We start from the raw sequence: 27747 nt of genomic DNA, 5'->3' as shown, positions 1-27747 counted from the left end.
CTCACTTCTTTATCTTTATTGAATCATTTCAATTAGTCTTTTTATTTCATTTTTCAAATTCTTGTATTTTTTTTTTCATTTTTGTCCTTATTGCTTTTTTTTTTTTTTTTTTTTTTTTTTTGCTTTTCCCTGGGTGTCAACTTATAAATTTGGCCTACATTATTCCTGTACGCTTATCTCTCATGAACTTGTTGGCTGGGGAAGACACACACACACACACACACACACACACACACACACACATTTTAAAAGCATGATGTCTTTTTAACTATGAGAATAATCTTTTTCTCTGATGTGTAAAATATGTGCAATGATCTTGTTTAAAAAGTGCAGGAAGATAATTGCATTTTATGCAGCATTGGTGTTCAATACACATGATTATAAGTTTCGAGAATGTCCAGTAAAACACTTGAGGATTTTGTTGTCTTTAAAACTCAGAAGTACAGATTATGTCAGGCATCTACAATTTACATGGCGTTTAATCAAGAGGTCACTTCTACTCCTTTCTATTTTTACATCTAATTAAAACAACTGTAGGACTATTATGTTAAAAAAATGGATTGCAGCTTTAAACATTCTAGTCTAATATTTACTATGTTACCTTCACTTGCAGATCCTAGATCCTATGTCTGAAAAAGATTCACTGTGTTTTATTGTTATAAACTGTGCCAATATAGAACAGTATAACATTTTCTTATCTAAACAACAAATCCAAAGCCAAGTTATTGGATAGTCCATGAGTCAGTGTAAGTTTATTTCTCTACGTATAAAACTACAGAGTAGTTATGCAGTGACCCCAGCTGGGGGCGCACTTTTGTTCATTTCTATTCGTGTTGCTTAGGCTCTTACAGAAATGCAGGGGAAACACTCTGGAGGGACGCATGCTCCTCACACTCCACTCTAACAGTGGCTGTATCTAAGGGATAGAGTTAGGCTGCATGTTGCAGTGGGGAACCTTCCTACTTTTATCCCATAGATTTCTGTATTGTTGGTTTTTTTTTTTTTTTTAACAACACATTGAACATGTTTTAAACACAACAGTCAGTAAAATAGGATTAGTCATAGTGAATTGTGTTTCCTTCCAGTTCCACAGCCTCCCAGACTAGAACCCCAGGAACCAAGTTCTGCTACCAGCACAACAATTGCAGTGTACTGGAGCGTGAACAAGGAGGATGTTGTGGACTCATTCCAGGTATACTGTGTAGAGGAGCCTCAGGATGATCAAGAAATAAATGGTAAGATTGCTGTAGAGCTACAGATGCTGACATATATTTCTGCATCTTAATGTAAATTAAGGTCCTATACACGTGACGATTGTATATAAATATATATATATATAAATTAAATTGTATATAAATAAATATATACACATTAAGATATACTCCCACAAAGCATTTTTAGCCACTTACAGGAATGATAACAAAATCCCTCAACAACCACATACTTGTATGTTAGCAGAAAGGAACAATCTGGAAATTGTATCAGGGAAGAGCATTCAGATATCACAATGGTCAACACAAGCATCAATACTGAGATTCAGATTAGACTTTGAGGGCTCAAAATAACAGGAGCAAGTAAGTGATGCTCATCTTCATGAAGGAAGTGTCATTCGAAAATTTCAGAGAGTTGGAGGTTTAACCAGTGCTGAAGTCTGAGATACAGTGTGGTGTGTTCTGCTCCATAGAGGGGAGGTGAGCTGTACATAGGCCAGTATCCTCCACAGTAAGTTTCATGCACACACAACACTGGGTATCAGGTTTGTAGATTCAGAGTTCACAATCCTCAAGGTGTGGGTCTAGGTATGGTGTAGCCATCCAGTGGCACCTAGTAATGGGAGATAGGCGTGAAGCTGCTTAGCGTGGAGAACAGATGGCAGACCTCCCAAGCTAAGCTTTTGTGCAGATCTCTCTGCTCAGAACTTCTGATAAGGCCTAAGAGCAGGCAGCTTGAGGTTGTACTTCCTGATGAATCAATCAGTGCGGGGAGTGCTGGCATTCGGTGTTGCTTGTTGAAGACAGACCCACATGCTTGGGAAATTAGATGAGCATGTGGCAGTATCAACAACCCATTGCAAAACTCAGGAGCCCAGTTATAATGAGGAAAAAATGGTAGAATATCTCACTGTTGCTAAGACTTAAAAATTATTTTTTAAAGTTGATTATTTTTTTCTTAAAGACAGGGTCTTACATACCCAAGACTGTCCTGAAATTCACTTTGTAGCTAAGGATGGCCTTGAGGTTGTGGTCTTCCCAGGCCTACTGGCTAAGTGCTAGGATTCAAGGTGTCACTATACACCTGGTTAACATGGTCATGGGGACCAAACCCATGGTTCCTCCATTCTAGGCAAACATTCTACCATCTGACCCACAAAATCTAAATCTTTTGAAATATAAAGTTAGACAAAAGTTTCTGTGAAGGTAACTGTGGGCATAGTATAAAGTTGGTTAAATCCATTTCTAGAGAAAAAAATGACCTGTTACCATATAACGGTGATGATGTATTATGTGGCTCTGACAAAAGACCATACGCCAGATATTTCCTGGGGAGTTACAACACACACATATATCTATTTGATCCATATAGGGAGCCATGACAGACCAAATTACAGATAACATCAAAACCTAACTTGGGGAACCAATGGGTTTTATTGGGTGACTTACAGGAATATGAGGGGTTATTCACAGGAGCAGGCATGACACAAAAACAGCGACATCATCAAAGCCTATCCCATTGTGGGTGACAGATCACAGAGCTGGAAACCTGGAGCACCCTTAACAGTCTGCAGTCAGCTCCACAGGTTAGAGAAGCCTTTCCAGATGGCTCAGTTGGTCTGAACCTCTTCCAGAGAGTTCAGCTGGTCTCTTTCTTCTAGGTGTCTTGGGTTTTGTCAGAGTCATCTATGTAGTATGTCTTTTCTGAGAGTGACTCTAAGCAGTCTTTGATATTTATTCTTAGGGGAAGGGGGAAGACATAAGGGGAAAAGGGAAGGGGGAAGAGGGAAGGGAGGAAGGGCCTAGTGAATCTAGTGAGTTTCAGGGACTCCCTGAAGCTATTTGAATTGTTTACTTTTTATTGTAAGGAGCTTCCCTTCAGGATGGACTGTTTTAATTGTGGAGAAAATAGCTACACAACACCACATGCCAAAGTGTTACAGGCCATTTACACATGGAAAAATGGATATAGGGTTAAATAATTCTCCCATGGTCACATTAAGTTATTCATGATTGGGTCAGGAGTCAAATTGATCTTTCATTGATAAACAAACCTGTTTATATTTGTCTCTTTGCTTTGTTTTACACATGAAAGTCCATGTCTAGCCAAGACTTTTCTCAAGTTATAGTTAGTACTTGGAGTGCCTTTCCAGGGTGCTCATCCCACTCTATCACTAGCTAGAAGACTTCCTGTCCTGTGTCCTGTAGTGTCTCACTGTTTCAAGGCCTTGAAATGTGCTGGTGTACCTTGTTGAAGACCTACCCTGTGGTACTGTGGTGTGTATTGTAAGGTCTCCAAGAACAGGTGCCATGTGATTGCTGAAAGGAGTGTCTGAAGGGACAGCTCTGGTAAAAGCTGCAGTTGTTGGCTTCTGGACTACAGGGGAAGTGTTAGTGTTTGCAATATTCTTTAAACTATTGTTCTCTCTGAGCAGCCAAAGTGCCCTAAGTTTCTTTTGGGAAACAATCTGGGTTCTTAACTAGGGGTATTTTAGATGGTAACATTCAGGACAATACAGAAGGATAACTAAAATTATCATATGCTAATTTCAGGGAGAAAATTATTATTTTTAAAGGAGAGAGCATTTCAGTAAAAATGATCAGATTGGTTTAACATGTAAGGCATTACTGGATGTGGTAGGTAGCTTGTCCCTATAACCCCAGTACTCCAGATATGGAGGCAGGAGAATGGTACATCCCATGCCAGTCTGCTCCAAGTGAGACCATGTATCAAAAAATCCCCAAACCCTAAACAAATAAAAACCCAAAGGGACAGGCATTTGTAATAGCATTTAGTGATATTTACCTTAAAAGATATTTAAAGTAAAATCACTTAAGAAAATCCAATGTCTTGACTGAACCAATTTCAACTTCTCGTAATAGCTTATTATCCTATCAAATTTAAATATGTCACTATAAAAGTAGAAATTTAAAAAGGATTCTAAAATATGGAATGTGGAGGAAGCCCTGAGAGAATGTGTGTTGTTGATATAAAGCTCAGCCATGTTGAGAACCTCAGTGCCTCAGGCCTGTGGGCATGGCAAAGCCTTTCCTGGCTGAGGCTCAGAGCAGTGGCAAAGCCTTCTGATGGTCCAAGGATGAGTGTTTAGGAATTATCAATCAGTGCACATAGAAACTATCAACCCCAGCCTTCTCTTCCTTGATGCTTACAGCCTGAGACTGTTTCCCTATCAAAAATAGTTAAATCAGCTCCTTGTTCAGCTGTATTTTATAAACCCACCTCCTTGACTGAAACATGCTCCATTTCCAGTTGCAGCTGCTGGTGCTGCATCACCGTTCGAGCACGTGGCCTCCCTCATCACAGCTTTTCTGTACTTGTGGCTGCATTTCAGGCATTTCTCCATCCCATCACTCTAGTTAGGCCAAGTCCTAAAGCTGTTCAGGGTGTGGCACTACAGTTCTTGAGAAACCATCAGGATCTGAGACCTTCGCAGTCATAGTGAGTGGCAGAATTGTTTACTAGTCTGTAAAGATGCTCCACAGAGTCTTAAATACAAGCACATAGCTGTCCTTTCTGGTGATAGAGTCCGGTGGAATGTTGGCACTGAGTCTTAGGCTTTTCTTGAAACTTTATTACTGAAATTTAAGGTGATATATGCGCTATACAAGTTTGATATTTGCTTTTGAAATCAATTACTTTAATTGTGGATCATGAATCTCAGAAATGTACTAACATTCTATTAGTTGTGATAAGTGTTCACTAGCAACACTACATATATCTTTCTAAGTATCAGTTTTTAGAGAGCTATTGCGTACTTATATATCCTAAGAGAAAATTATCACAAATAATATTTGTAAAGTTATCAGTTTGAGTCTTCTGTAAAAATCACAGGCTATGTTTTTCAGTAACTAATTTTTTGTTTATTATATAAGACATCTTTGAATTAATAATTGGGTCTTGTGCTAGAACTGGTAGAAGAATATAGATTAACAGTGAAGGAAAGTTGCTGCATATTTGAAGACTTAGAACCCGATCGATGTTATCAAGTGTGGGTGATGGCTGTCAACTTCACCGGATGTAGCCTGCCCAGTGAAAGAGCAATTTTTAGAACAGGTAAGCAGATGCTAAGATGTTATTATGAGTTAATAATGAGTTCTCCACAGACTCTTGACATCAATCAGTAAGTATTTAAGAAGCACTAGCTATGCATTAGGTATTGGGCAAAATACTGGGTACAAACTAAGACTGAACTGGGGTTTAGGATGGAGCTCATTGGTAGAACGTCAGTCTAGCAGCAAGAAGCCCTGGGATCATCCCTCAAGTACAATAACAATAGCAACAAGATGGAACACTTGGTCTCGAAAAAACAAAACAAACCAAAAAGATGGAGTGCTTGTTTGCAAGAAGGTCAGAGTTAAGCTGAGAAGTTAAACACCAGAAGATCATTAGGAATGGTTTATGAGGGCCTAGGCTTGCAGACATTAATTATGATAACACACAAGAGAATGCCAAGACAGACAGGGGAAGGGCAGGCAGACCCAGGAATGGCTTCCTAGAGCTGAGAACTGCACAGACTGCTTTACATCAGCAGTTCTCAACCTGTGGGTGGTGACCCCTTTGGAGGTCAAATGGGGCTCACAGATCATATATTTACATTATGATTCATACCAGTAGCAAAGTTACAGTTATGAAGTAGCAACGAAAATAATTTTATGGTTGGGGATCACCACAAAACTGTATTAAAGGTCACAGCATGAGGAAGGTTGAAAACCACTGCTTTAAAAGATAAGCTGGCCTAGAGCAGATTCCTCTTAAAGAAAACTTGAGCAGACATGAAGTATCCATTGGGGTATGAGGCACTGGAAGATTTTCCGTATTCCTTAAGCTTGACAATAAGGAAAGACACCATTTTTAAAAGGCTTAGCATGTAAGGTATAATTGCAAGCTAGGACCAGACTTCCTTACATAGACGTGAGAAAACCCAGATTGGTTTCAGCCATGGTCTTCGACTGGGAATATACTCTCATGGTGAAATCTTTTTGCCAAGCGCTCTGAGACATACTGCAAAGGCTGTCTTGCCTTTAAGATCCCTGCAGCCCCCTCAGGCAGGAAGTAGCTTATTCCTGCCCATTGCTCCTTTATCCTTCTCCCTGCCTTTAAAAGCAAGCATTTGGCCCTGCATGGTGGCCCATACATAGACTCCCAACCCAGCATTCGGGAGGTGGAGGGAGGAGTTCAAGGTTTGTAGCAAGTTCCAAGGCAACCTAGGCTACACAAGACCCTGTCTCAATAACTTAAAGCACAGTAGCAGACGATTCTTTCACCTAAATCTTTACTGACCATATGCTGGGGACAAGATTATGTCTACCTTTCGGGTAAAAGGAGAAGGGAAAGAATATTTGCATTTGTTTATATAGTAGTTATATAACACAAAAAGTCTGGGTCTCATTAAAAGCAATTTTGGGGGGACTGTTAGGGGATGGAAGAGAACCTGACAGTTTATAGTGCAGAAGAAGGTGAGACATTTTTAGCAATATGTGTGTGTGGAGGGTTCTTTGGTTTTTGGTTTTTTGTTTGTTTTGTTTTGTTTTTTAAATCTCCTTTGAGTCTTTAGTTCAATTTTTTGATACAAAAACTAAAAATAAAAGCATACTTAAGTAATCTTCTGAGAGTTGTCCCTGGTCTGTGACTAACTTGTCTCTATCCCGATCAGCACCGTCCACACCTGTGATTCATGTAGAAGACTGTACTGTGTGTTGGAACACTGCCACTGTCAGATGGCGGCCTGCTAACCCGGAGGCCACAGAGACCTACACTCTGGAGTACTGCAGACAGCACTCTCCTGAGGGCGAGGGACTGAGGTAAGGCCTTCCACAGTGAGGCTGCTGAGGCTGCCGGGAGCCCAGAATCCATGCTCCATCTATAGGAGCTTATGCTTACCCAGCAGGAAAAGCATCCTTGAATCCCGCTGAGCTAATTAAGCTGTTGACTTGATTTGCAGTGCCATCACTATTCATCAATGAATTCTGCGTCTATAATAGGACGAACGCATGCTGCAATGCAGAATAAGAGCTCCCCTGTAAGAGAAATGTATGCAAATTTTAATAAAATAGAACATTCTTTGAAGTATATTTAACTTGAATCATTAGTCAGGATTTATGCACATTCTGTGCCATTTTTACTAGCTCTGTCAGAATAGGTACCACCTAACTCAGGAAACTAATAGTGAGCGTATGTGTAATGTAAATCCGAGTGTCTCCACCATATATTAGCAACATAAAGGAGCTAATGACACATATATTATCACAGAGACAGACCTGCCTCTCCAAGAACATGAAGAATATAGAGATTCTTCTAGTGTAAAGGAAATCCGAGGCTCCCTCACTAAAATGATAAAGCTAAAATTTATCAAGGAAGGACCACATATCCTCTAAGCAGTTGGCAAATATTAACTCATCTATGAGGTGTCATTTCCTTACCTTCTGATGTCATGGCTAGAGAAAGCCCCTTCATATACCATGATAAATATTTAGACTACTAATTGCTACTCACTAACTGATATTTTCATTTTGATAGAAGACATTTTTGGTTTTGCTTTTCATTTTTTTGTTCTTTAGCCACATTTACTGAGAAAAACAATTTTGTCAGGAAGTTAGGAGTAATGGTATAAAATCAAACAACCTTTTAATAATGTGTACTTAAGCTCTTGATTAGCACCATGATCCAGCAGCTATTTATTTAGTTATGATATAAGGTTTCATATGACTGAACAATAATTATAGTTTCTTTCAGGTTGAAGACAGGTGTTGCTAAATAATGATCAGACAGTGTATTGGGTTTGGGAATAGGAGGGAGGGTGGGATGCAGGCACTTCTGCAGAACTGAAAATGCAGTAAATACACAAACACAGCAGCCTGTTTGTGTATCTTCTGACTGCTGGGAGGTAAGCTTCAGGAATCATTATATTACTATACATGACATGATTCATGTTGTTTGGTTGGTCGCTATGTAAAGCCACTAATGTGTGTCAGTCTGAGAGCTCAGAAAAGCATGTTGTGATCTCAGTATGCTTACAGGATAGTCTGACAGAGCACTGCACTGAGATCCAGGGCTTGATGCTGGTCCTGGTTCTACCCTTGTTTCTGCTTCCTGTTGGCTACTCTCCCTGAGCTGCTTAACCCTGGTTTCAGTCCTTTCATGCTTCATCTATCTCAATGGGCTTCCGTTTGCCAATCCCTGACACAGATCAATGACAGGGATGAGAGACTCTAGCCTGCTACCTTTTGGGCTCGTGAGGATCACATGAAATCAGGGACAGGAAAAGGTGTTTGGCATTGCATTATGCCACCCAAATGCAAGGCTTTAAGAGGGAAGCCTTCCTTTGGCAATTGTGCTAGCAACTTTCTAGAAAAGATTCCCAGGAGTCGGCCAACGTTTGAGAGGAGAGCTCTGGTCAGCATAGAAATAAGGAACTCTGGTATTGTGATGGCGCTGGCCCAGGTGCTTCAGATATCCTCACAAGGACTCTAACAAGTTCCTCGGCTAGCAAGTGACGGGGAGAATTCAACCACAGATTTGTCATATTTAAAGGTTCAAACCCTTAACCTCTGGGTAAGATTATTTAGGGACTCTGTGACTCTCTCTGCAGAGTCCTTGATGCTATGAGAATACTAATTTAGAAACCCCTGAGTCCTAGGGAGGTCTCTCCTACCATCAACGAGGAAAGCCAGTTCCCAGGAAAGATCAGCCTGTTCACAGGGCTCTGACGTGACTCATCTTCTGTGGCATGCACCTCCAGCTGGCATTTACATAAATCATTTTAGCACAGTTGGATACTCCAATCAGCAAAAATCTGAAAACCTTGAGACCCAGTAGCCATCTCACATAGGGAATTGCGTTGTTATCTCATAAGTGTAGTTATAGAGAGAAGGGGAAGGGAAGAGCAGAGTAGAGTCCATAGAGGGCCTTCATGGTGCTGGGAGCTGCACTTGTTCTTCCTGAACCCTCAGTGACTCTGTGAGGTAAGTAATGCTTTCGATTAAATCAGAACCACAAAGTTTACGTGAGTTGGCACTTTATCAAACTATGCGCTGTGAGTTTGAGGTTAGAATTCAAACCAAGGTCTGTTCTATTCATTCCATTAGTTTTCAAACTCTTGTCTTTGCAGACACTAAGCTGTCAGAGCCATCAGCCTGGCAACTGGGAGTTACTGAGTATCGCTAGTTTCCCTTGTCCCATGGAAAACAGATATCAAAAGATAACATATCAGCATTCACATCTCCTTTACTTGATCTTTTTCTTTTGCTTGATCATCACGGGGCCCTCCGAACTATAAAAGAGGGGCCCATTTGCTTCATTAATGATTCCAAACAAATCCCCCAATCAAAGCCAAAGAGACCAATAGCAGCTCCGGTTTTAGAGAAGACAATGGTTGTCCACCAATTTTGCCAAAGCCAAAGTGGAATTTATTGAGGCATTAAGCTAGTCATTGCTTTGTTCAATCTAGGCTTTGTCAATGTGTTTTTATTCTGTTGCAAGAAACTACCCGAGAGTCTAGATAAGTTTGCCGCAGTGTTAGAACTGTTTGGAAATCCTTTGTCTCAGGGTGGATCTAGTCCAGCAAGTTTAAAACCAAGGAGAGCTCCACATGTTGAGTACTGTGGAGAGTCTAGAGCTGTGTTGGAGCTGGAGCTGATTTCCAGTTAGGTGCTTAAAGGCCTTGCGTGGCAGGAAGTACAATGTCCAGCCCATAGCTCAGACCTGACTTTCCAAGTCTGGATTCCTGCTGAGTTTGACAATAGATGATCTTCTGAAGCAAGCAGAATTTTCTTGGCTGTAGACTCCTGCCATGCCTATCTGCCAAGTCTATTGCTGAACTCCCATATCAGAGCCATCTCTTTTCCATAGAAGCCTCAGTGTTTCATATCCGTTTGGCTTCAACTAGACCGAAATAACTCATCTTTAATCTCAGAGACTCAGGATAGCAATAAGAATCCCAGAGGCAAGGGAAATTCTGCTCTTTGAAAGTGTCCACATGTCTCAGATCTCCCAATGAAACATCACTTCAGAGTCTGGTGTTTTGAAACTCTGTAAAATACTATTTATTATCTATATTATATACAGCTTAAACTTTATGATGCCAGCTATAGAGAACTAGTCATCTGGCATAATCAATCAATAAAAACAAACACAGTTTTTTTTTTAATCACATCACCTCTACTTAATAATTCCTACTTTTTTTCTGTTCCATTAGAACCTCATTTGCCATCATGCACAAGAGTCAATGGTTACAATGGTGGTGTGCCTTGGAAAGACCTGTGCTGAGTGTTGTCTGATTTCCTCCATTTGTTGACCCATTAAAGGGATTAGTCGTAGCAACTATAGCGCCGGTGTCTGAGGAAGTGTCTGGCACTGCAGTTAGATCAGTTTAAGGATAATCTCAAAATAACAAACTGAATAAAGTGAATGAGTTCACTTTAGTGTTTAGATACTGAACAGGAGAAAAGATGAGTCTAACTTGTCAGTGGAAAACTTTCCCGTGGATCCCAGATAGAGAAAAACATGTAGAATCCCACTTACCCACTGGCTACCTAAGCTCTACCTATGTTCCAGGTTGGAAGAAACTTAGTTTGGAAGGTCTTGAAGAAGACCGGAGTAGACAAAAGGTAGCATTTTTCCCATGTGGTTGATTATCAGAGCCTGGATCATAAAGTGGGCAAGGATTGGAACTTATCTGTAGACATCATCAAAGATCTGTTGATAAGCAAGAATGGATGGGATGAGTCAATCTCCTCTGGTTTTGCCCACTTCAAGTCATATGTAACCAGCTGAAATCAGCAGCAAAAGAGAAGGAATAATAACTATATACAGTTCCATTTTTTCCTCACCCTACATAATAGTTGAGGGAGAGCCTTTAAAACTCTGGAATGCTTTAGGAAGAAGAATTGAAATGAAGAAAGGAGAGAAAAGAATAATGCCCACGCCAACACCTATACCCACGCATGCGCACAAACATACCCACGCCCATGCCCAAACCCAGGGCCATGCATGCGCACACACTCTTGTACTCATGGAGGAAGGGAGGGCACTGATTCACTGATTGTGCTAAGGCTGGCCACTCTCATTTCAGCAGCCAGAATGAAATTATCCAAACGAGGACTTGCGTTCCTTCTCCCAGTGTGATGACCTCTTAGATATTCTACTTTAAGACTAACAGCGCTGGTGCTGGTGCTGGTGCTGGTTGGATTCTCGGGTTGGGGTGGGGGTTGAATGGAATGAGCCAGCCTACTGCGCCCCTACACAGTGTCTGAAATAGCAGAGCAAAGGAGCTTTTTCATAATTCTTCTAAATTTTTTTTAAAAAATGTGGGCACCAGAGCATGGTCCCAGCTAGCCACCCCTGTTGGGACTGGAGGTGGGTGGGAATGACGGTCCCTGGCTTGTGTGCCAGATGGAGGGTCTCCTAGTCAGCTTCTTCCTGTTTTTCTTTGAATTCTTTCCCCAGGTCGGGTGGGCTCAAAACACTTTCAAATTTTTTTTTTTTCACCACTCTGCTGTTTCCTCAGCTGCTCTGTCTCTCCTCTGCAGAGAGAAGTCAGCAGAAGTGTGGGTGGAGGAGGAAAACTGAGAGAAATATAGTACAGGGATTAGCTGTGTGGGCCGTGCAGAGAAGTTGTGCACTGAATGACAAATCTGAGAGACGCAATACTCCACAAATTAGCTGGGAGTGAGCTTCCTGTCCCTGCCTCTGCTTTAGGCTGTGGTGTCCCGGAGGTCCTCTCTGGGCCACACCTTTGCGGGTGAGCATCCTTAGGAGGGTTTGCTTGGGTGCTGGGACTGTGAATCCACGATGGATGCTGCCTCCAACTGGAGCCCAAACAGAGTTGCCACTCACAGTCAGGTGCTCCAGCCCGAACCCCTGCTGCTCTGTCCTTACCGGCAACCAGGAGGAACCCCAGTTTCTGTCACTTTGAAAACTTTCCTAAGCTTTCAGGTAGATAGGTGGTGACTGACCATGAGTCAACAGCAAGTATTTTGACCTTCTCTGTAGCGCTAGGTAAAAGAGACAAATACTGCTCCAGACTTGCTTTACAGGGTCCCAGCAGGATCACTAACAGGCTGAGCCCAAATTCACTGAGTGATTAAGAGCTAATAGGTTAGGCTTATGTGGAATTGTTTTTCTGATCCCTTTGCAGAAGCCATTGAGAGAGGAGTAACGCGATGATTTCCCCCAGTGTTCTCGGCATTTAGCGTTTTCTTAAAATTTTGGTGATGAGCCTAGCCTTTATTGGCTGAGCCACGTTTAACCCAGGCATTCAGCATTTTCTGAGCAAAGTTTTTCTACCTGAAAAACTACAACTTGACTGGCCATTTGATACCTTACACCCTCCTGGTTGTACATAGAATCTCAGACAATGGGAACACAACCTGTTCTCCACTTCAGTTATGCTATGTCTGTTTCGTGAAGGGCATTCCCAGCAAAGGACCCTGACACAACAGAGCCCCTAAGACAGCTCCGTGGGTACAAGAGCCAAATAATGCAAGGGGAGAAGGCTGTCAGAAAGATCAGGCTGAGAACAGAACCTCAGTGGAAGATAAGCTCCAAATTTGAACTTGCTGTCAGCTTAAATGAAAACAGAGGAGAGGGGGAGAGATTGAGAGAGAGGAGGAAAGAGATTATATAACTCACTCCTCTTTTAAAAGGAAGCACAACATTTCACCAAGAGAGACAATTATGTTCCATGACATTCAGCTGTGAGATGAATTTTTCATGGAGATTTTTATATAAGGGCTCTTAAGATAATAGTGGTCGTCTCTAAGAGCAGTTTTACAAAAGATGCATAAACAGACCTATTAATCGTTTTCAAACAATGTCTGAATGCAGAGGTGTTAAATCACTGTTCTCAGCAGACTGGCCTAGGAGACCTCAAGTAACTGTCCACATAGATGACCAGGGATGCAGTATAGGAGAACTCGGAGGATCCAGAGAAATTAATATTACCTGAGTCCTGGGAACCTCTGTCGGAAATATAAACAGTATCTATTGTTCAGGTTTTGGGGAGTAAAGATGGAGGATCCAGGATCTTTCTCTTGGATTCTTTGGCTCACATTGATTTTCTGACAGATTTGAGCCATGGGAAAGTCCAAGCCCTGTTGTTGTCAGTGTGTAGTGCCTGCGTTGTTTTTCTGCACTGTTATAAAATAATGGTGATATTTAGTAACACAGAGTCTCATAATATCCTTATTTATCAAAAGAAAAATGGTTCTGTTAAAATTTTATTTACCAAGTCTTTTTAACTGTGGAAAATTAGGATATAAAGAATTTTCTTCTTAATCCTGATTTAACGAGTTTGCCCCACCTTATACATTTTCTATATTTATGGCTATTTAAGGATTTATACACAGCTTCAAATGCATGTATGCTAGTTTGTCTTTTGTGTTTGTGTTTTGTTTTTTGTTGTTTGTTGTATTGAGAGACGGTCTTCCGCTGTAGCCAAAGCTGGTTGGAATTTTCGGGAATCCTACTGCCTCAGTCTTCCGGGTGCTGAGATTACAGCCATGAGCTACCATTCTGGCTTGATTTTATATTTAATGTTGCTTATGTTATGCAGTTTCCCTTTTCCTTCATTCCCCTCCCTATCCCATAAAAGTCAGCTGGGATACTTGCAAAATTCAGGTGCCTGGGCCTCTCCTCGGGAACCCAGTTCAGAAGCTGTGTGAGGTTGACCCATGCTTGGAATCCCAGCATCCTAGAGGCTGAGGCAAGAAGACCAACATAGCTTACACAGTGAATTCAAGGCCAGCTTGCACTGCAGAGTGAGACTCTATCCAACAAAATAATTGATTAAAAAATGAATTTTCAAAACTTAGCAGTTTGGATGCCCAGGCAGGGTGGGAAATGCTGCCTTCCTTACTCCTCCTACAGAGCCAGCATGCACTCTGTTCACAGTTCACAGAGGGTGGCAGTGCCTGGCTGGCTGGATGTTGGTGCTGCCAACAGGAACCCAGTAAGAACCAACTGTGTTTTTAAACAACAGTTCATACTTAGCCATCTGCTGTGCACTATGGTGATGGCATCATCCCATGGCTGCTTCCAGGAGTGGGAGCACTGGCTTCCTCCATACTGTTTGTACATTGGCCACCCTCTCCCCAGGACACAGCAGTACAGAGAAGAGCTATTTCACACAATTGTCAGCCTCTCAAGTCATCTTAAGCACGTGTCCCTCCCCTCATGGTCAAGGCACTGGATTATCAAACCAGAGAACCTACTTCAAAGTGCTGAAATGCACGTGTGGTTTGAGGTTCTGTAAATACGGCCAGTGGACTCGTGGATTCTTCGCTACCTAGGACTATTGCTCTTAAAGGTTCATTCTTTAATTTTGGACCCATTATATGTGCTTATGGTACAAATTCAAAAGACAAAAAAAAAAAAAAAGGGAAGATGGAGAACCTGTCAATCTAAACCTTTCACATAAAAGCATCTATAATTTCCTAACAAATGTTAGCAATCCTACATGTATTCCTACCAGTTTGCTTTTTCTGCACAAGGATATATCTTTATGAGCATTCATATCCACACCCATGGGACTGCCTCAATTTTTAAAAATTCTTCTGTATTCTATCTTCAGGGTGTTATTGAACCTATTTGACCACTTGGGAAATAGCCTTCTGTTCTCTTCTGTCCCCAGCCATGCTGTGGGGAACAACACCCGTGCACATACAAGTTCACACATCTACAATGTATTTGCAGAATGAATTTCTCAAAATAGGAAGACTGGTCAAAAGGTGTGTGCCTTGAATTCTGATAGATATGACCAACTTCTTAGGGATTGTTGGGTTTATTCTCTGCCCATCAGTGCATAGGATACTCAAGTCTTCACAACCTTGCCAGTTAGATAGCTGCAAAACACAACTGTAGTTTAAGCCTTTGTTCCTGTCTCTGGGATGATGCCTTTCCAGATGGTTTGAGCCATGTGCTTCCTTTTCCTACTATCCCCTGTCCCATTAGATTGTGACGGTTTCCTCCTTTCCTTCTTCCTTCCTTCCTTCCTTCCTTAATTCCTTCCTTCCTTCCTTCCTTCCTTCCTTCCTTCCTTCCTTCCTTCCTTCCTTCTGTTCTCTCTCTCTCTCTCTCTCTCTTAGTTTTATGTACTTTGCCTACATATACACCCGTGCATCACCTTCATGTCTAGAGCCGGAGAAGAACAGAAGAGGGGAAGAGGGTGCCAGATCTCCTCCAACCAGTAGTAAGACTCCATGGAAGTACTGGGAATTGAACCCAGGTCCTCTGGAAGAGCAAGCAGCCAGTGTTCTTAACCACTGAGCCATCTCTCCAGTTGACGTTGTCTTTCTTATTCATAATGCCTTTTTTTTTTTTTTAAGGAAGTTAGCTTCCATGTGTGAGATTGGAATCTTTTGAAACATATTTTGTCATGAATATTTTAAAATGTTAATTTAGTTAAAATTTTCAATTTCTTTTGAAAAAAAACTTTCAGGGTTTTTTGGTAATATTTTAAAATGTCTTCTTTCTGAATATATGCATGCATATTATATATATATATATAATATATATATATATATATATATATATATATCCTCCCGTTTTCTTAATTTTGTTAAAAAAATCTGTTTTGTCATTTGGAATTTACTTTGGTAGGAGATATGAATTAGAGATGCCAACCTTTCTTTTTTTTTTTTTTTCTTTTTTCTCTTTGGTTGGTTGATTTTTGAAACAGGATCTCACTATATAGTTCCTTCAGGCCTAGAACTTGCAGTATAGACTAGGCTGACCTTGAATTTACTTCAGTCCCCCTGTTTCTGCTTCTCAAGTGATGGGATTACAGGTTACAGGCGTGTACTGCCATTCTCAGTTCTCTCTCATGGTAACATGGCTGTCTCAAACAGAAGTTCTCGTTTCTTCTTGTATCTGAACCGCTTACCTGAGAGTCTGTGCACCTGACTGTACTCCTTACCATTCCTGCCCCTCACCTGTCCCTCGGCCCACAGTGTGCCTCTGTTTAAGGACCACACTGCCCATGGCCCACAGTGTGCCACTGTTTAAGGACCACACTGCCCATGGCCCACAGTGTGCCACTGTTTAAGGACCACACCGTTTTCAGGACGGAGCTTTCCTCTTGAGGATCCTTAGGGATTTGTTCTTTTTAGAGAGTGTGTTGAGTTTATTACCTTTGGGAGACTTGAGGGTTCTGTGACATCACATTTTCCTGCAGAAGAGCTGTGTGTCTCTTAGTAGCATCCACAGAAGTCTCTAACATGGACCTTATCTGTTTTCTTCTGCACTTTCCAACTTGCTGCTGTTCTCTGATATTTGGTTCTGTCTTCTGTCTGGCTCTAATTTTTTATGAGGTTTTCTTTTGTTTGTTTTTTTTTTTTCAGAATAATTTGACAACTTTAATTCTTAGGAAGATCAAAGTTCCCTCCAAACCTAATTTGATGTTTTATTACTAGAAGCAAAGACCAGCATGGCACAGCATCACCCCTGAGGAATTAAGGAAGAGCCTTGGGCTGCTTCACTCACATTCATTTGAAGAATGGATACCTCCTTACCTCAGAATGCTTTAGGGAGGGGCTGCTACCCTTACATGGTTCCTTATTAAATTTGAAAAGTGCCTCAAAAGTTTGGACACCAGAAAGACACCCCAAAAACATGTGTCTAAACTGCAACTTCAGGTTAATATGACTAAAGCAGTTACATTGTGAGAAGTGCTGAAGGTATGTGATGTCTTCTCCGGCGCAGGAGTGGCCATGGTTTTTATGAGGTTTTCTAACTCTGCTTTGGTGATGTGGGTGTTGAAGCCTAGGGCTTCAGCATACAAGACAAGTGTTGTAGCACAGAACTCCTTTCTCAGACCCTGGTTTCTCTCATTAGTTTCACACCTAGCTATCCTACTGTATCCTCTCATAGAAGAGCTGTAAGCTGATTGCTAGATAAATAGCCATATTTTAACCTCTCTCTCTCTCTCTCTCTCTCTCTCTCTCTGTCTCTCTCTCTGTCTCTCTCTCTGTCTCTCTCTTGAATGAAAGGGTTCAAGTTAGGCAGGTCTTCCTTACTTAATGGTTTCCACTTGGTTGCGCTCTAATACAACAGAGGAGAAGGAGACAGTGTCCTTCATTCAGGAAGCATCTCCATGGCCTGCTGAGAGACAGCAGGTCTCTTCAAAGTCTCTGCTTTATGGCTCAAGAACCTATGAAATAATTGTCCTGCTGCTGGAGAGATGAGCCGTGAGAGTTCATGGAACACTGCTAGTGCAGCATCCTAAGGGTCAGCTTCAGGCTATTCAGTTGTCAATTCACTGTCATGTCAGGAGGCTCACATTGCCTCATCGTGTGCTCATCAAGCCATTTCTTCCCACAGCTCTATGGTTCTTATAGGAGAAACCCCACACTCAAGGGCCCAAAGTAACATGGTTTGAGCCATTTCTTATTGTCCTTTGAATCTTGTTATTGGTTCTAGACTTTAATCATAATCACTTTTCTTACAGGTATAACTCCACCAATACTCTCTCTGAGACGATGGATGTCTAACTGTGGAGCACATGCTGGGACTCAAACTCAGAGTCTTCCTATCTTAGCCTTTATATTGAGATTTTTAAGTATGTGCCACCATGCTCAGATAGCACCCCTTTTAATTAAGGAGCAGCAATGTGCTGTGGTTCCATTTGCTTTCTGGTCATTTACTGAAGTTTGCACAGCCTGTGGACCTAAATTATACTTTAATCTAGACCACATTTCTCTTGGATTCGTTGGTTTTGAGGTCATAGAGTCATAAGTGATGGAAGGGAGACTCTCTTCAGACTGCAACTTTAAGTTTTCATTGCGTTGACGCTCTGGTGTGGTTGACATGGAAGTTTTGGTGATCTCTGGGTAAGGAGACAGGGTGACACACATTTGTACTTGATCTTTGACCTGGTGCTCTCTCCCTGCATACATCTGTGTGGCCATCTCAGGGGTAGGTGCTGTCAGGGTAGGATGCTGTGTTTTGACTTCAGTGCTGTATAATCTTTGTTCTTTATTCAAGTAATGGCATGTGAAGTAGAGTTAATGATATATGTGGCTTTGTGGAATTCGCTCTCCTTGACAGACTTCAGAAACATTCTTGATATTTAACCACTGGGCCATTACAACATAAGACCACTGTGTTGTGTCTGGTCTCTAGAGTTAACGCCTTCCTTCCCTACCATTCCCCCTTCAGAGTGACAGGGCCCGTAAAAGTGATAAGTGATCAATGTATGGTTATTTAATGAACAAGTGAAGTGGAAAACTCAGGACATGCTGAGCATGTGTATTAAAATAATAATTTTATTGCTGATTGTTAGCTGTGTTTATTTAAAACATTTCTTTGGCTGTCAACTTATATAAGATAAGCCTTGTATCTGCCCTAGACTAATATTCTTGATATTAGCTGGGAATTACACTCGCCACTGTAGGACATGTATGTTCTCCAATTAAGTGTAGCACAGCTAGTCATTAAGGATGGCATGACTCAATTTCACACACACACACACACACACACACACACACACACACACACACACACCGCCCCTTTCTCATTGTAGCTAAATATACTGCTCTCCGGAGGCCTAGTCGGGTGGTAGGTCCAGAAATAACAACCAATATCATCCGAGGAGCATGTGCCGGCTGACCTTTTCCAGACAGGCAGACTTGTAGAACCAGCCTGTTCCCTAGCCCCGCCCTCCTGAGGTCCACATCTTGAGTTTTTCTGTTTGCAGCCATGGGGTGGGGACAGGATTGCATTCCACACAGACAGTATTTTTGTCTTGTAGACATTCTAGGCTCCAGAAGCACTCCCTTAATCTTGGCATTCAGGAGGCAGCAACCAGGAGGATTGTGAATTGGTTCGGGGCCAGCCTGGGCTATGTAGTGGCACTCTTGTCTTTAAGGAAGCAGGCATGAGAATGCCCCAACACTGAGAGCAAGCTAAAGTAGTTTGTTTTCTGAGTCCACAATGCACTTTCCCTTTTTCTGGTTCTCCATGTCATTTTCTACAACAGGTATGGAGGAGAGACCTATGTAAACGTCCCCTGGGGATGGGGGTGTGTTGTTCTAATGTGTTTGCAGCACGCTCATTAATCACAATAACAGATTCCTCATCCCGGGAATGAGAGAGAACAAGGGTTTATCATTCTTTTCCCCGAGAGGTCAGAGCATGTCTCTGCTCCAGCAGCCAGGCTAGCAGTAATCCCATCTACAAGTAGCCCAGCTTGTAACTCTGCAGGCCAGTCCTAATGTAATCTGAAGGAGAGAGGCCTATGGGCGTGTAGCCTCACTCAAGGCCAGAATAGCACACAGAAAGAAGCTCAAACCCACCCAGCTCATGGGAAATCCAGAGAGCTCCACCTCCAAATCCTGACAGTTCTCTGTACATGTTTGCACTGTTACAGACCATATGCAGACTGTGGTCTTTTAGGTACCAGTACCTGCATTTTCTCTTTCATTTAAATGGGCAATTTAGGAATAACATCAGTTTTGAAGACTTTGGGGGAGGCAGCAATTAGAATTCTCTCCTCTTGCCAAGATTAAGTTTCTTTGAAGAGCTGCAGCTTTTGTCAACCGTGTAGATGTTGGCTTGTCCAGGTATAAAGACATTGTAGAGCACCCTCAGGTTTCCACAGCTTAATCTGTGGGTGAGAAATGGAGGTGCTTTGTATTGGAAATTGACTCACCATTATCTTACTCCCAATCTGCACTGGACCCAAATCAGTTAAAAAACCAATGTGTTCTTGGGGCGCTCTCATTAACCACAAGATCGCTAGTATTCTTTTTTTTTTTTTTCTTTTTCCTGAGGTTTTTTTTTTTTTTTTCAAAATGATGTCTGGTTTTGTCTTGAAGAATATTCTAGAAGATCTATACTAAACAAAATATGATTGGAAATAGAAAAAAATTCAGTGAAGTAATTTTGGTGGACAGTGGTTTTTTGTTTTGTTTTGTTTTGTTTTTGTTTTTAGAATCTGTCTTGCTAAGCCCACTGATTAGAAAAGAAAATAAGTTACCTGTTGGTAATGAAAGTTGTGGTTTCCCTAAGAAGTGAAGTCTTAATCACACAACATAATGCTCATACTTATCTTCCCTTTGCATTTAGATCTTTCTCTGGAATTAAAGGACTCCAGCTCAAGGTTAACCTCCCTCCCAACGACAATTACTTCTTCTATGTGAGAGCCACCAATGCCTCTGGGACGAGCGAGCAGAGCGAAGCTGCCCTCATCTCCACCAGAGGTAACTTTCTGCTTTGTGCAGAGCCAGGATGTCTGGGCATTTCTGTTCCTTCCCTTCTGACATTCAGAGGAAACACCTAACACAAATTTAGAAAGTTGCAGCCTGCCGTTGGGGAGTGGGCTTGTCATGACCCAACATCAGCCTACCATTGGGGAGGGCTTGTCATGACCCAGCATCAAGACGTCTCTTTTATATTTCTATTCTTCATAGGTTTCCAAGCTTTGCTGCGCTTAACAACTAGTCAGGGTGCTTAAAACACTTATGCCCTGGCCTCACCCCAGAGGAATGGACTTATGTGCTCTGGAGATGGGCTGGAACATGCGTGGGCTTAGAAATCTTCTCAGGTGCTTTGCGATTCACCCACAATGCACTCTAATGTTTGGGTTTGGGATATCTGTAATGATTTTCTCATTCTGTTATCCTTTGAACTCCATGACAAGCTTCCAGTTTTGTATTACTTATCCTAGTTTGTGCTAATTAGTATTTGTCATATGAATGAACAAATGAATAATTCAAATAAGTGCTAAAACAGTTAAGTGACATTTGGGGGAAAATCCCCAGAAAATATTAAGAAAAAAAATCATTCGGCTGTTTTAAGTTATGAGGATTGAGAAGTGGGAAGGTGGCTGTTATGTTGCCTTATCCTAGACCCACAGATGGCACAAAATTGAGGGGGCAGGGCACATTAATTTACCATGCTGTTTCCTGTTTGAGATGTCGGTTGGTCTGCCTATCTGGGAGGGTTTCTCCATCTTAGAACACTGCCTGCATATTCCATCACTGGAGCCTCTACAGGCTATTCTAATATTCCAATTTTAAATCACACTTGGATCTTAGGGCGTCTTGTCCATGTAGACATTCAGATTCAGTTCGTCCAGGGTAGGGTCTGCCATTTCCAGGTGATGTGAACACTATAAAGAGCATACTTTGCCTAGCGTAGAATCCAGCTCTGTGGGCCCACCTACAGTAGCAGGTGGGCGTGACCAGTCCAGGCCTTCCGCAAATGCTTGCTTATGAATGGCAGTTCAGTTGTTCATGGGGTGTACAAAGTCAGGATGTTTGACTTCAGGAGAATGCGAGCCTAGACTTTGAAATGTATGGATTGACCTAGTGCTTGGCACTGTGACAATATTGTCACCTTCTTTTCTTAACTGTCATAGGAACTAGATTCCTCTTATTGAGAGAAACAGCTCACCCAGCTCTCCAGATCTCCTCGAATGGGATGGTGATCAGCTTCTCTGAGAGGAGACGGCTGACGGAGTAAGTAGAAGGAAGCACAACTGGCCTGATGCTCAGCACTAGAGGGTCAGTCTCCCCCATGCCTTATCAGTCGAGTACATCCTTGGTCTAATGAGCTTGCTCAGTTAAGGGGGGCATATAAATATGTGTGCAGCAGTGAGGTCTGGAGTGGCACACACAGCCCACAACTTGGAGCAAGTGTCAATATTTTTATCGGAACCACAAGCGCAGATGGTTTGGGTTGAAACACTGGCTGCTTTAAGATGTTATCTCTGGCTCAGTGAAAAGCAGAATCCAGAAATGATTGATTCTGTTGTTTCAGTAGCAGCCCAGGTATCAAGGACTTGGAGAGGAGTAGGATGGTTTATTGAGTTCTTACTCCTGGTCACAGAAGTTTGCACCCCAGGAGCTTCCACAAAAGGAAAGGAGCAACTTCAAAGACAACAGGAGCCAAACGCTTGGGGTGGGTGGGCAATTTGCCTTTCTCTCTCTCTCTCTTTCTGCCACTCTCTCTGTCTCTGTCTCTGTTTCTGTCTCTGTCTCTGTCTCTGCCTCTGTCTCTGTCTATCTTTCTCTGTCCCTCCACCTGCTTCTCTCTCAGCTATTTTGAGGGTTTACATGGCCAAGTGGGAGAAAGTATGAGCAAAGCTTTTGAAACACTGCTGCACAGGACACTGATATGCGCAGGTGTAGGTTGTCAGCAGGCACAACGGTGACACATTCACTCCAGTCCCTGGGAACTTGCATGCACTCTGGTCCAATCTTGGTGCTTGATGGTCCACTGCCACATTTAGGTGTTGTTTCTGGAAATGGCCAAGTCTTTCGTGGACCCCAGAACCTCTGATCTGTATCTATGAAGCTGTTTACCCACCATTTAATTGCTGAACTGCAGCCCTGTCTTACGACACTTTGAATTCCCAGAATCTAGCATGGGGATTGAAACACTGTAGATGCTAAAAATACTTCCACTCATGTATTGCAAAAATAAGTTTAAAAAAATTGAAGAATAGATGGGGTGGGGCTGGAGAGATGCTCAGTGGTTAAGAGAACCTGCTGCTCTTATAGAAGACCTGAGTTAGGTTTCCAGCAGCCATATTGGGCAGCTCACAACTGCCTGCAACTCCAGCTCCTGGGGAATTGATGCCCCCTTCTGGCCTCATAGGCACCTGCACTTGTGTTCAATCAGACACATAACAACACATACACATAATTAAAAAAAAATAAATCTTAAAAAAGAGAGAGAGAGAGAAAGAAATGAGCATGGGGTCCTCAATGGAGGAGTTAGAGAAAGAACTGAAGGAGTTGAAGAGGCTTGAAATCCCATAGGAACAATATCAACCAACCAGAACCCCCCAGAGCTCCCAGGAACGAAACGGACCCATGACTCCAGCTGCATATGTAGCAGAGGATGGCCTTATTTGGCATCATTGGGAGGGGAGGCCCTTGGTCCTGTGGAGGCTTGATGCTCCAGAGTAGGGGAATGCTAGGGCACTGAGACAGGAGTGGGTGGGTGGGTAGGGAAGCACCCTCATAGAGGCAGGGGAGAAGGGGGAGGATATAAGGAGTTTATGGAGGGGAAACTGGGAAGGGAATATAACATTTGAAATGTCAATAAATAAAATAACTAATTAAAAAATGAAAAACTCTTTAGAAAAAGAAATAAATGGGATTTCTTTAAAAAAAGAATAATAAAAAAGTAGACTGAAGTTGCTAGAAGTCATAGGCACTATCTGATGGAAGCTGGGATGTACTTTATAGACCTTGCTTGTTTATTATTAGTATGAAAATTAGCTCATAAATATCAGGAAGCCTGGCTTTGTTCCAGGGAGTGAAGGCTTGTCAGTGGGAACCTCTCTGAGATGAAGTTATTGGGTAAAGACACAGAACAAGTGAAATACATTTCCTTGCATTAACCATTTTTGATCTATTCAAGGGTAGAGTGTGCTGACTGAATATTAACGATATGAAGTTAAAAAGTCCTCCTTGCTGGCTCAGCCATTTTCCAGCAAAACTAAGCAACCCATAATCAAAGTCAATTGTCCATGGTTGGAAGTGGCCGGGCTCATTTCACCGTGCTCTTTATCAAAATAGCTACAGCCAGGCAGGAAGAGGCCTTGAACTCACCTTCCAGAGGCCTCTCCAGTCAATGAAGACTGTGGCGCACCTCCCCCAGAGCCACTGGTCATGATGCTCTCTGTTCTATACTCTGAAATGACCTTGCCAGCTGTCGTGACATTTAAAAGCTGTGTCCCATGGGGCCTCTGTCACAAGGAAGGTCAGCGCACCCTGGGACTCAGTTTTTGAGAGACTGAACTTGATTGTGCACACCTGTAATCTCGGCGTGCGGGTGGCTGAGGCAGGTGGATTACGTGGTTTGAGAGGAACCTGTGCTATATAGTGAGCCCGTGAGTCAACATACAAACTGAAACATTTTGGAGATTCCAATTTTATTTTTGCAGTTTTTGAAAGAAGAGAACTCTGTAAGCCATGTTATCCTATCTGCCTCTTACATTCTTTTTATTTCTCTGAGAGCAGAGGTTATGGTGTTTCTTTAATTTCCTTCTTGTCTATGCCAGTCATTTCCTGGTTCTCAGACCCCGTAAGAGACACAATGCATCATATGCACGTGCTATAAGGCAGTGGGCATATGTCAAATGGATGCTGGAGGTCGGTGAATCCTGGGGCAATCTGGCCAGGGTTAGGAGCATAAAGAACAGATGGAGTCTTTAGCCACCTGGCAGCAGTTTATGAAGATGGACCCCTGCCTAAAGGACATCTAAGGTTGATGTTGATGAGGTCAAGGCTGGTGATTCCTGTGATAAGCTTCATCTGGTCAACTCTGCTTGCAGGATCCCCTCAGTGCTGGGTGAGGAGCTGCCTGCCTGCGGCCAGCATTACTGGGAAACCACCGTCGCAGACAGTCCAGCCTATCGACTCGGCATCTGCGCCAGCTCAGCTGTGAGGGCTGGTGCCCTGGGACAGGGGGAGACCTCATGGTACATGCACTGCTCTGAGCCACAGAGGTAAGCTGGAGCACTGTCTCTCCTAACTCGATCCGAAGATCAGTTACCATGTCTAGGCAGGGACCTCTGAGGGACCTAATGAACAGCTTCCCGTATCCCTGCCCAAGATCCAAACTAAGCAAGACAGTAACCATAAGGGTGTGGTGGTTAGGACATCACCCTGATTACCACATAAACTAGATAAGAGGATGCCGTATATTCAACCTCATTACCACACAGACTTAGCCACCCAGAGCCATGGCATGTGCTTGGGAGAGGCAGAGAAAGGCGTAGCATGCAGGCCACACCTGACCCATGCTTGCTGTTCTGTAAAGTTTTAGTAGAAAACAGTCATGGTCATTTATTTACCTATTATCTATGGCTACTTTTGCCCTGACAATGGCAGATTGGACAGAGACTGAATAGCTGTCACATGCCAAGGTATTTTGTCTCTTTATAGGTAAGTTTGCCAAACCGTGGTCTCCACTATTCATTATTTGGTGGGTGAATATTCAAAGCCAGTGCCCAGGTGAACATGCTGTGATCTCAGCATGCTTACGGTAGGATCTGATTTTTGTCCTGGCTTTATCTTTGATTCTTCCCCCTATTGGTTCCTCTCCGTGAGTTGGTTAGCCCCTGGAGCAATTCTTTATGCAATTCTCGTCCAGGGTTGTGGCCTGGGCTGCTAGGATCATGTAAAATCAGAGATGAGGAAGAGCCTTGGCATTGTAATATGTCTCCCAAGTGGCAGACATTATTCAAATGCACAGCTTTAAAAGGGAAGCCGTCCTTCAGTGCTCCCGAGAGCTCTCAGCAGAGGCCCCGAGACTGAGCATCTCATGTCTTCAGTTATACTGTTCTCCCCATGTCCCACCTGACAGTTTGATTCTCTGAGACGGTTCATGAGAATGCCATCTCCAAGTGCAGTTTAAAGTCGCATTTTATCAAGTCAGAGCAATTATTAGTTGATATTCAGTGCTGAGTTATGTTTAAAGACTCAGTCCTGCCCAGAGTTTAAAATCATTTAAACCTAGAGTTTACAGTGGGCAAATTATGGGAGCTCAACCTTGGTATTAATTCATTTTAAAAATTCTTTAAGGCTAGGCAGATGGTTCATTGGGTGAACGGGCTTGCTGTGCCAGCCTGGCCAACTCAACTCCATCTCTGGAGTCCACTGTAAAAGGAGAGAACCAATCGCCAAAGCTCTGCTCTGGCCTCCAGTGTGAACACGGGCACACGTGCCCAGGAACCACGAATTCCTAGAATTCACTTTTAGAAAACAGAATTGTGACAAGTCCTCCCTACAGCCTTGGTCATTGGTTCTTTCAGTGTGAGTTTCTGGGAGACAAATATACACAGCATAGCTGTGTGGTCACAGTGCAGAGACCAGCCCCTGGTGCCTTTATTTCATGGTCCGATGGTGCCACATGAGGCACCTGTGGCCTTTAGGACTCTGGAGAGTGGCACAGCCTGCCTGCCTGTGGTTCTCAGTTTTCTAGTTCAGTGACTTTAAACCAGCTTTATGACTTTTGATTGAACCTAAGCATGAAGATGGTCTTAGGAGACACCAGGGGTTCCATTCTTGGTCCTTCCTAACTTTGCTGTACCAGTTCAAGCCCACTCACATCCCTTTCCAGTCAGCCTGTCTGTGTCTAAGCTGCCTCTCCTGCCATACCTAGAGAGTGCTTTTAACATTATTTTATCCCATGCCCTCCTTTCTTCTAAAAGCAATCCACAAATAGTAGATTCAGAACTCGGGGTGGAGGGGCAGTCACAGGACCCAGGCAAGAAGGGAAACCAGAAAGTAGTGACCAGGCTAGGAGCAGAGGAGCCCAGAGAAAAGTTATCTTCAGTGTAAAAAAAAAGCGGGGGGTGGGGGGCTCCACTGGAATCAGCTTGAGTTCAGGGTGATGGGAGCCCCAGGGCAGGCAGTTTGAGAGTCACAGCCAAAGGCAGGCTTCTGGATGGTTCTTGTTTGAATAGAGGCGAGCATTTCCAAATAGGAATGACCAAAAACTGGTCATGGGGGTGGGTTGGGGCCATACCCAAGCAAAACTAAAGAAAACCAACTCCAGCATAGGAATGCTTCGTTTCAGCTCATGGCTTCTTTCCCTGGTTTCTTGGCCTGTGTGACCATTAGACCATGGTGGTGACAAGGCATGGCAGAGGAAGACAGTTTTGCCTCATCAAGGCTGGTGAGCAAAAGGAAAGGGAGGAATCATGGCCTCAGTACCCACTTCAAAGTGAGTCTTCCTTAGTGGCCTAACTTCCTCCCTAAGGAATCCACCATCTCCCGTTGCACAGGCTGGTGACCAGGGTCATAGCACATGGGCCTGAGGGGGCATGGTCTGTGATAATCACGTGAATTCCACTTAATAGTTCCATGAGGAGTGGGGTGCTAGGAAGGAAATGGCAGAAGCAGGGATGTATTCCAGGTCCCTTGGGACTAATGGAATGAAAATTTTAAGGGTCTTTCCCTCTTGTCTCCACAGTGGGGACTGCCTCGCGCCTTGGGACTGACTGGTGATTGGCCTTTGGGGGGTAGGGACTTTTAAATCCATAGGTGAAGGGCATCAGCTCATTGGATCATTCCAAACCCCGTAGACCAGTGGTCCTCAACCTGTGGATCATGGCCCCTTTGGGGAGTCAAACAACTCTTTCATAGGGGTCACCATTGGAAAACACAGATATCTACAATAAGAGTTATAACAACAGTAAAGTTATAGTTACAAAGTAGCAATGAAAATAATTTTGTGATTCAGGGGGAGGTGTCACCACAACATGAGGAACTGTATTAAAGGGTCATGACATTAGGACAGTTGAGAACTCATACTCTAGACCTGTGTTGTACAATAGTATCTTCTACAATAATAGAAAAAATGGTGCCTTTACAGCTTTACTTGAACTGTGGCTGGTAAGGCTGAAAGTCTGAATTTTATACATCGTTAAATGTTCATTTTCATTTAAGTGGCTATATGTAGTTAGTGGCTACTGTCCATATTTGGGACTCTATTCAAACAAGAATCACTCAGAATACCAAGTTTTGTTTTTTTTTTTTTTTTTTTTTTTTTTTTTTTTTT

General features: G+C 42.7%; 1 protein-coding gene across 1 annotated transcript in view; it reads left to right on the top strand.

Moving 5' to 3' along the window:
- The window catches only part of Cmya5 (cardiomyopathy associated 5), a 94554-nt gene that overhangs the window by 64896 nt on the left and 1911 nt on the right, over positions 1 to 27747 (top strand). Inside the window, exons 7-12 of the mRNA XM_029468236.1 lie at positions 1086 to 1235; positions 5140 to 5286; positions 6887 to 7034; positions 20293 to 20426; positions 21587 to 21686; positions 24515 to 24688. Coding sequence (XP_029324096.1) covers positions 1086 to 1235; positions 5140 to 5286; positions 6887 to 7034; positions 20293 to 20426; positions 21587 to 21686; positions 24515 to 24688 — 853 coding nt within the window. The remainder of the gene's footprint in view (positions 1 to 1085; positions 1236 to 5139; positions 5287 to 6886; positions 7035 to 20292; positions 20427 to 21586; positions 21687 to 24514; positions 24689 to 27747) is intronic.

Source organism: Mus caroli, chromosome 13 (assembly GCF_900094665.2).
Source record: "Mus caroli chromosome 13, CAROLI_EIJ_v1.1, whole genome shotgun sequence".
Classification (NCBI taxonomy): Eukaryota; Metazoa; Chordata; class Mammalia; order Rodentia; family Muridae; genus Mus; species Mus caroli.
The sequence above is the reverse complement of the archived record's forward strand: the minus strand, read 5'-3'. Positions and strand labels throughout refer to the sequence as shown.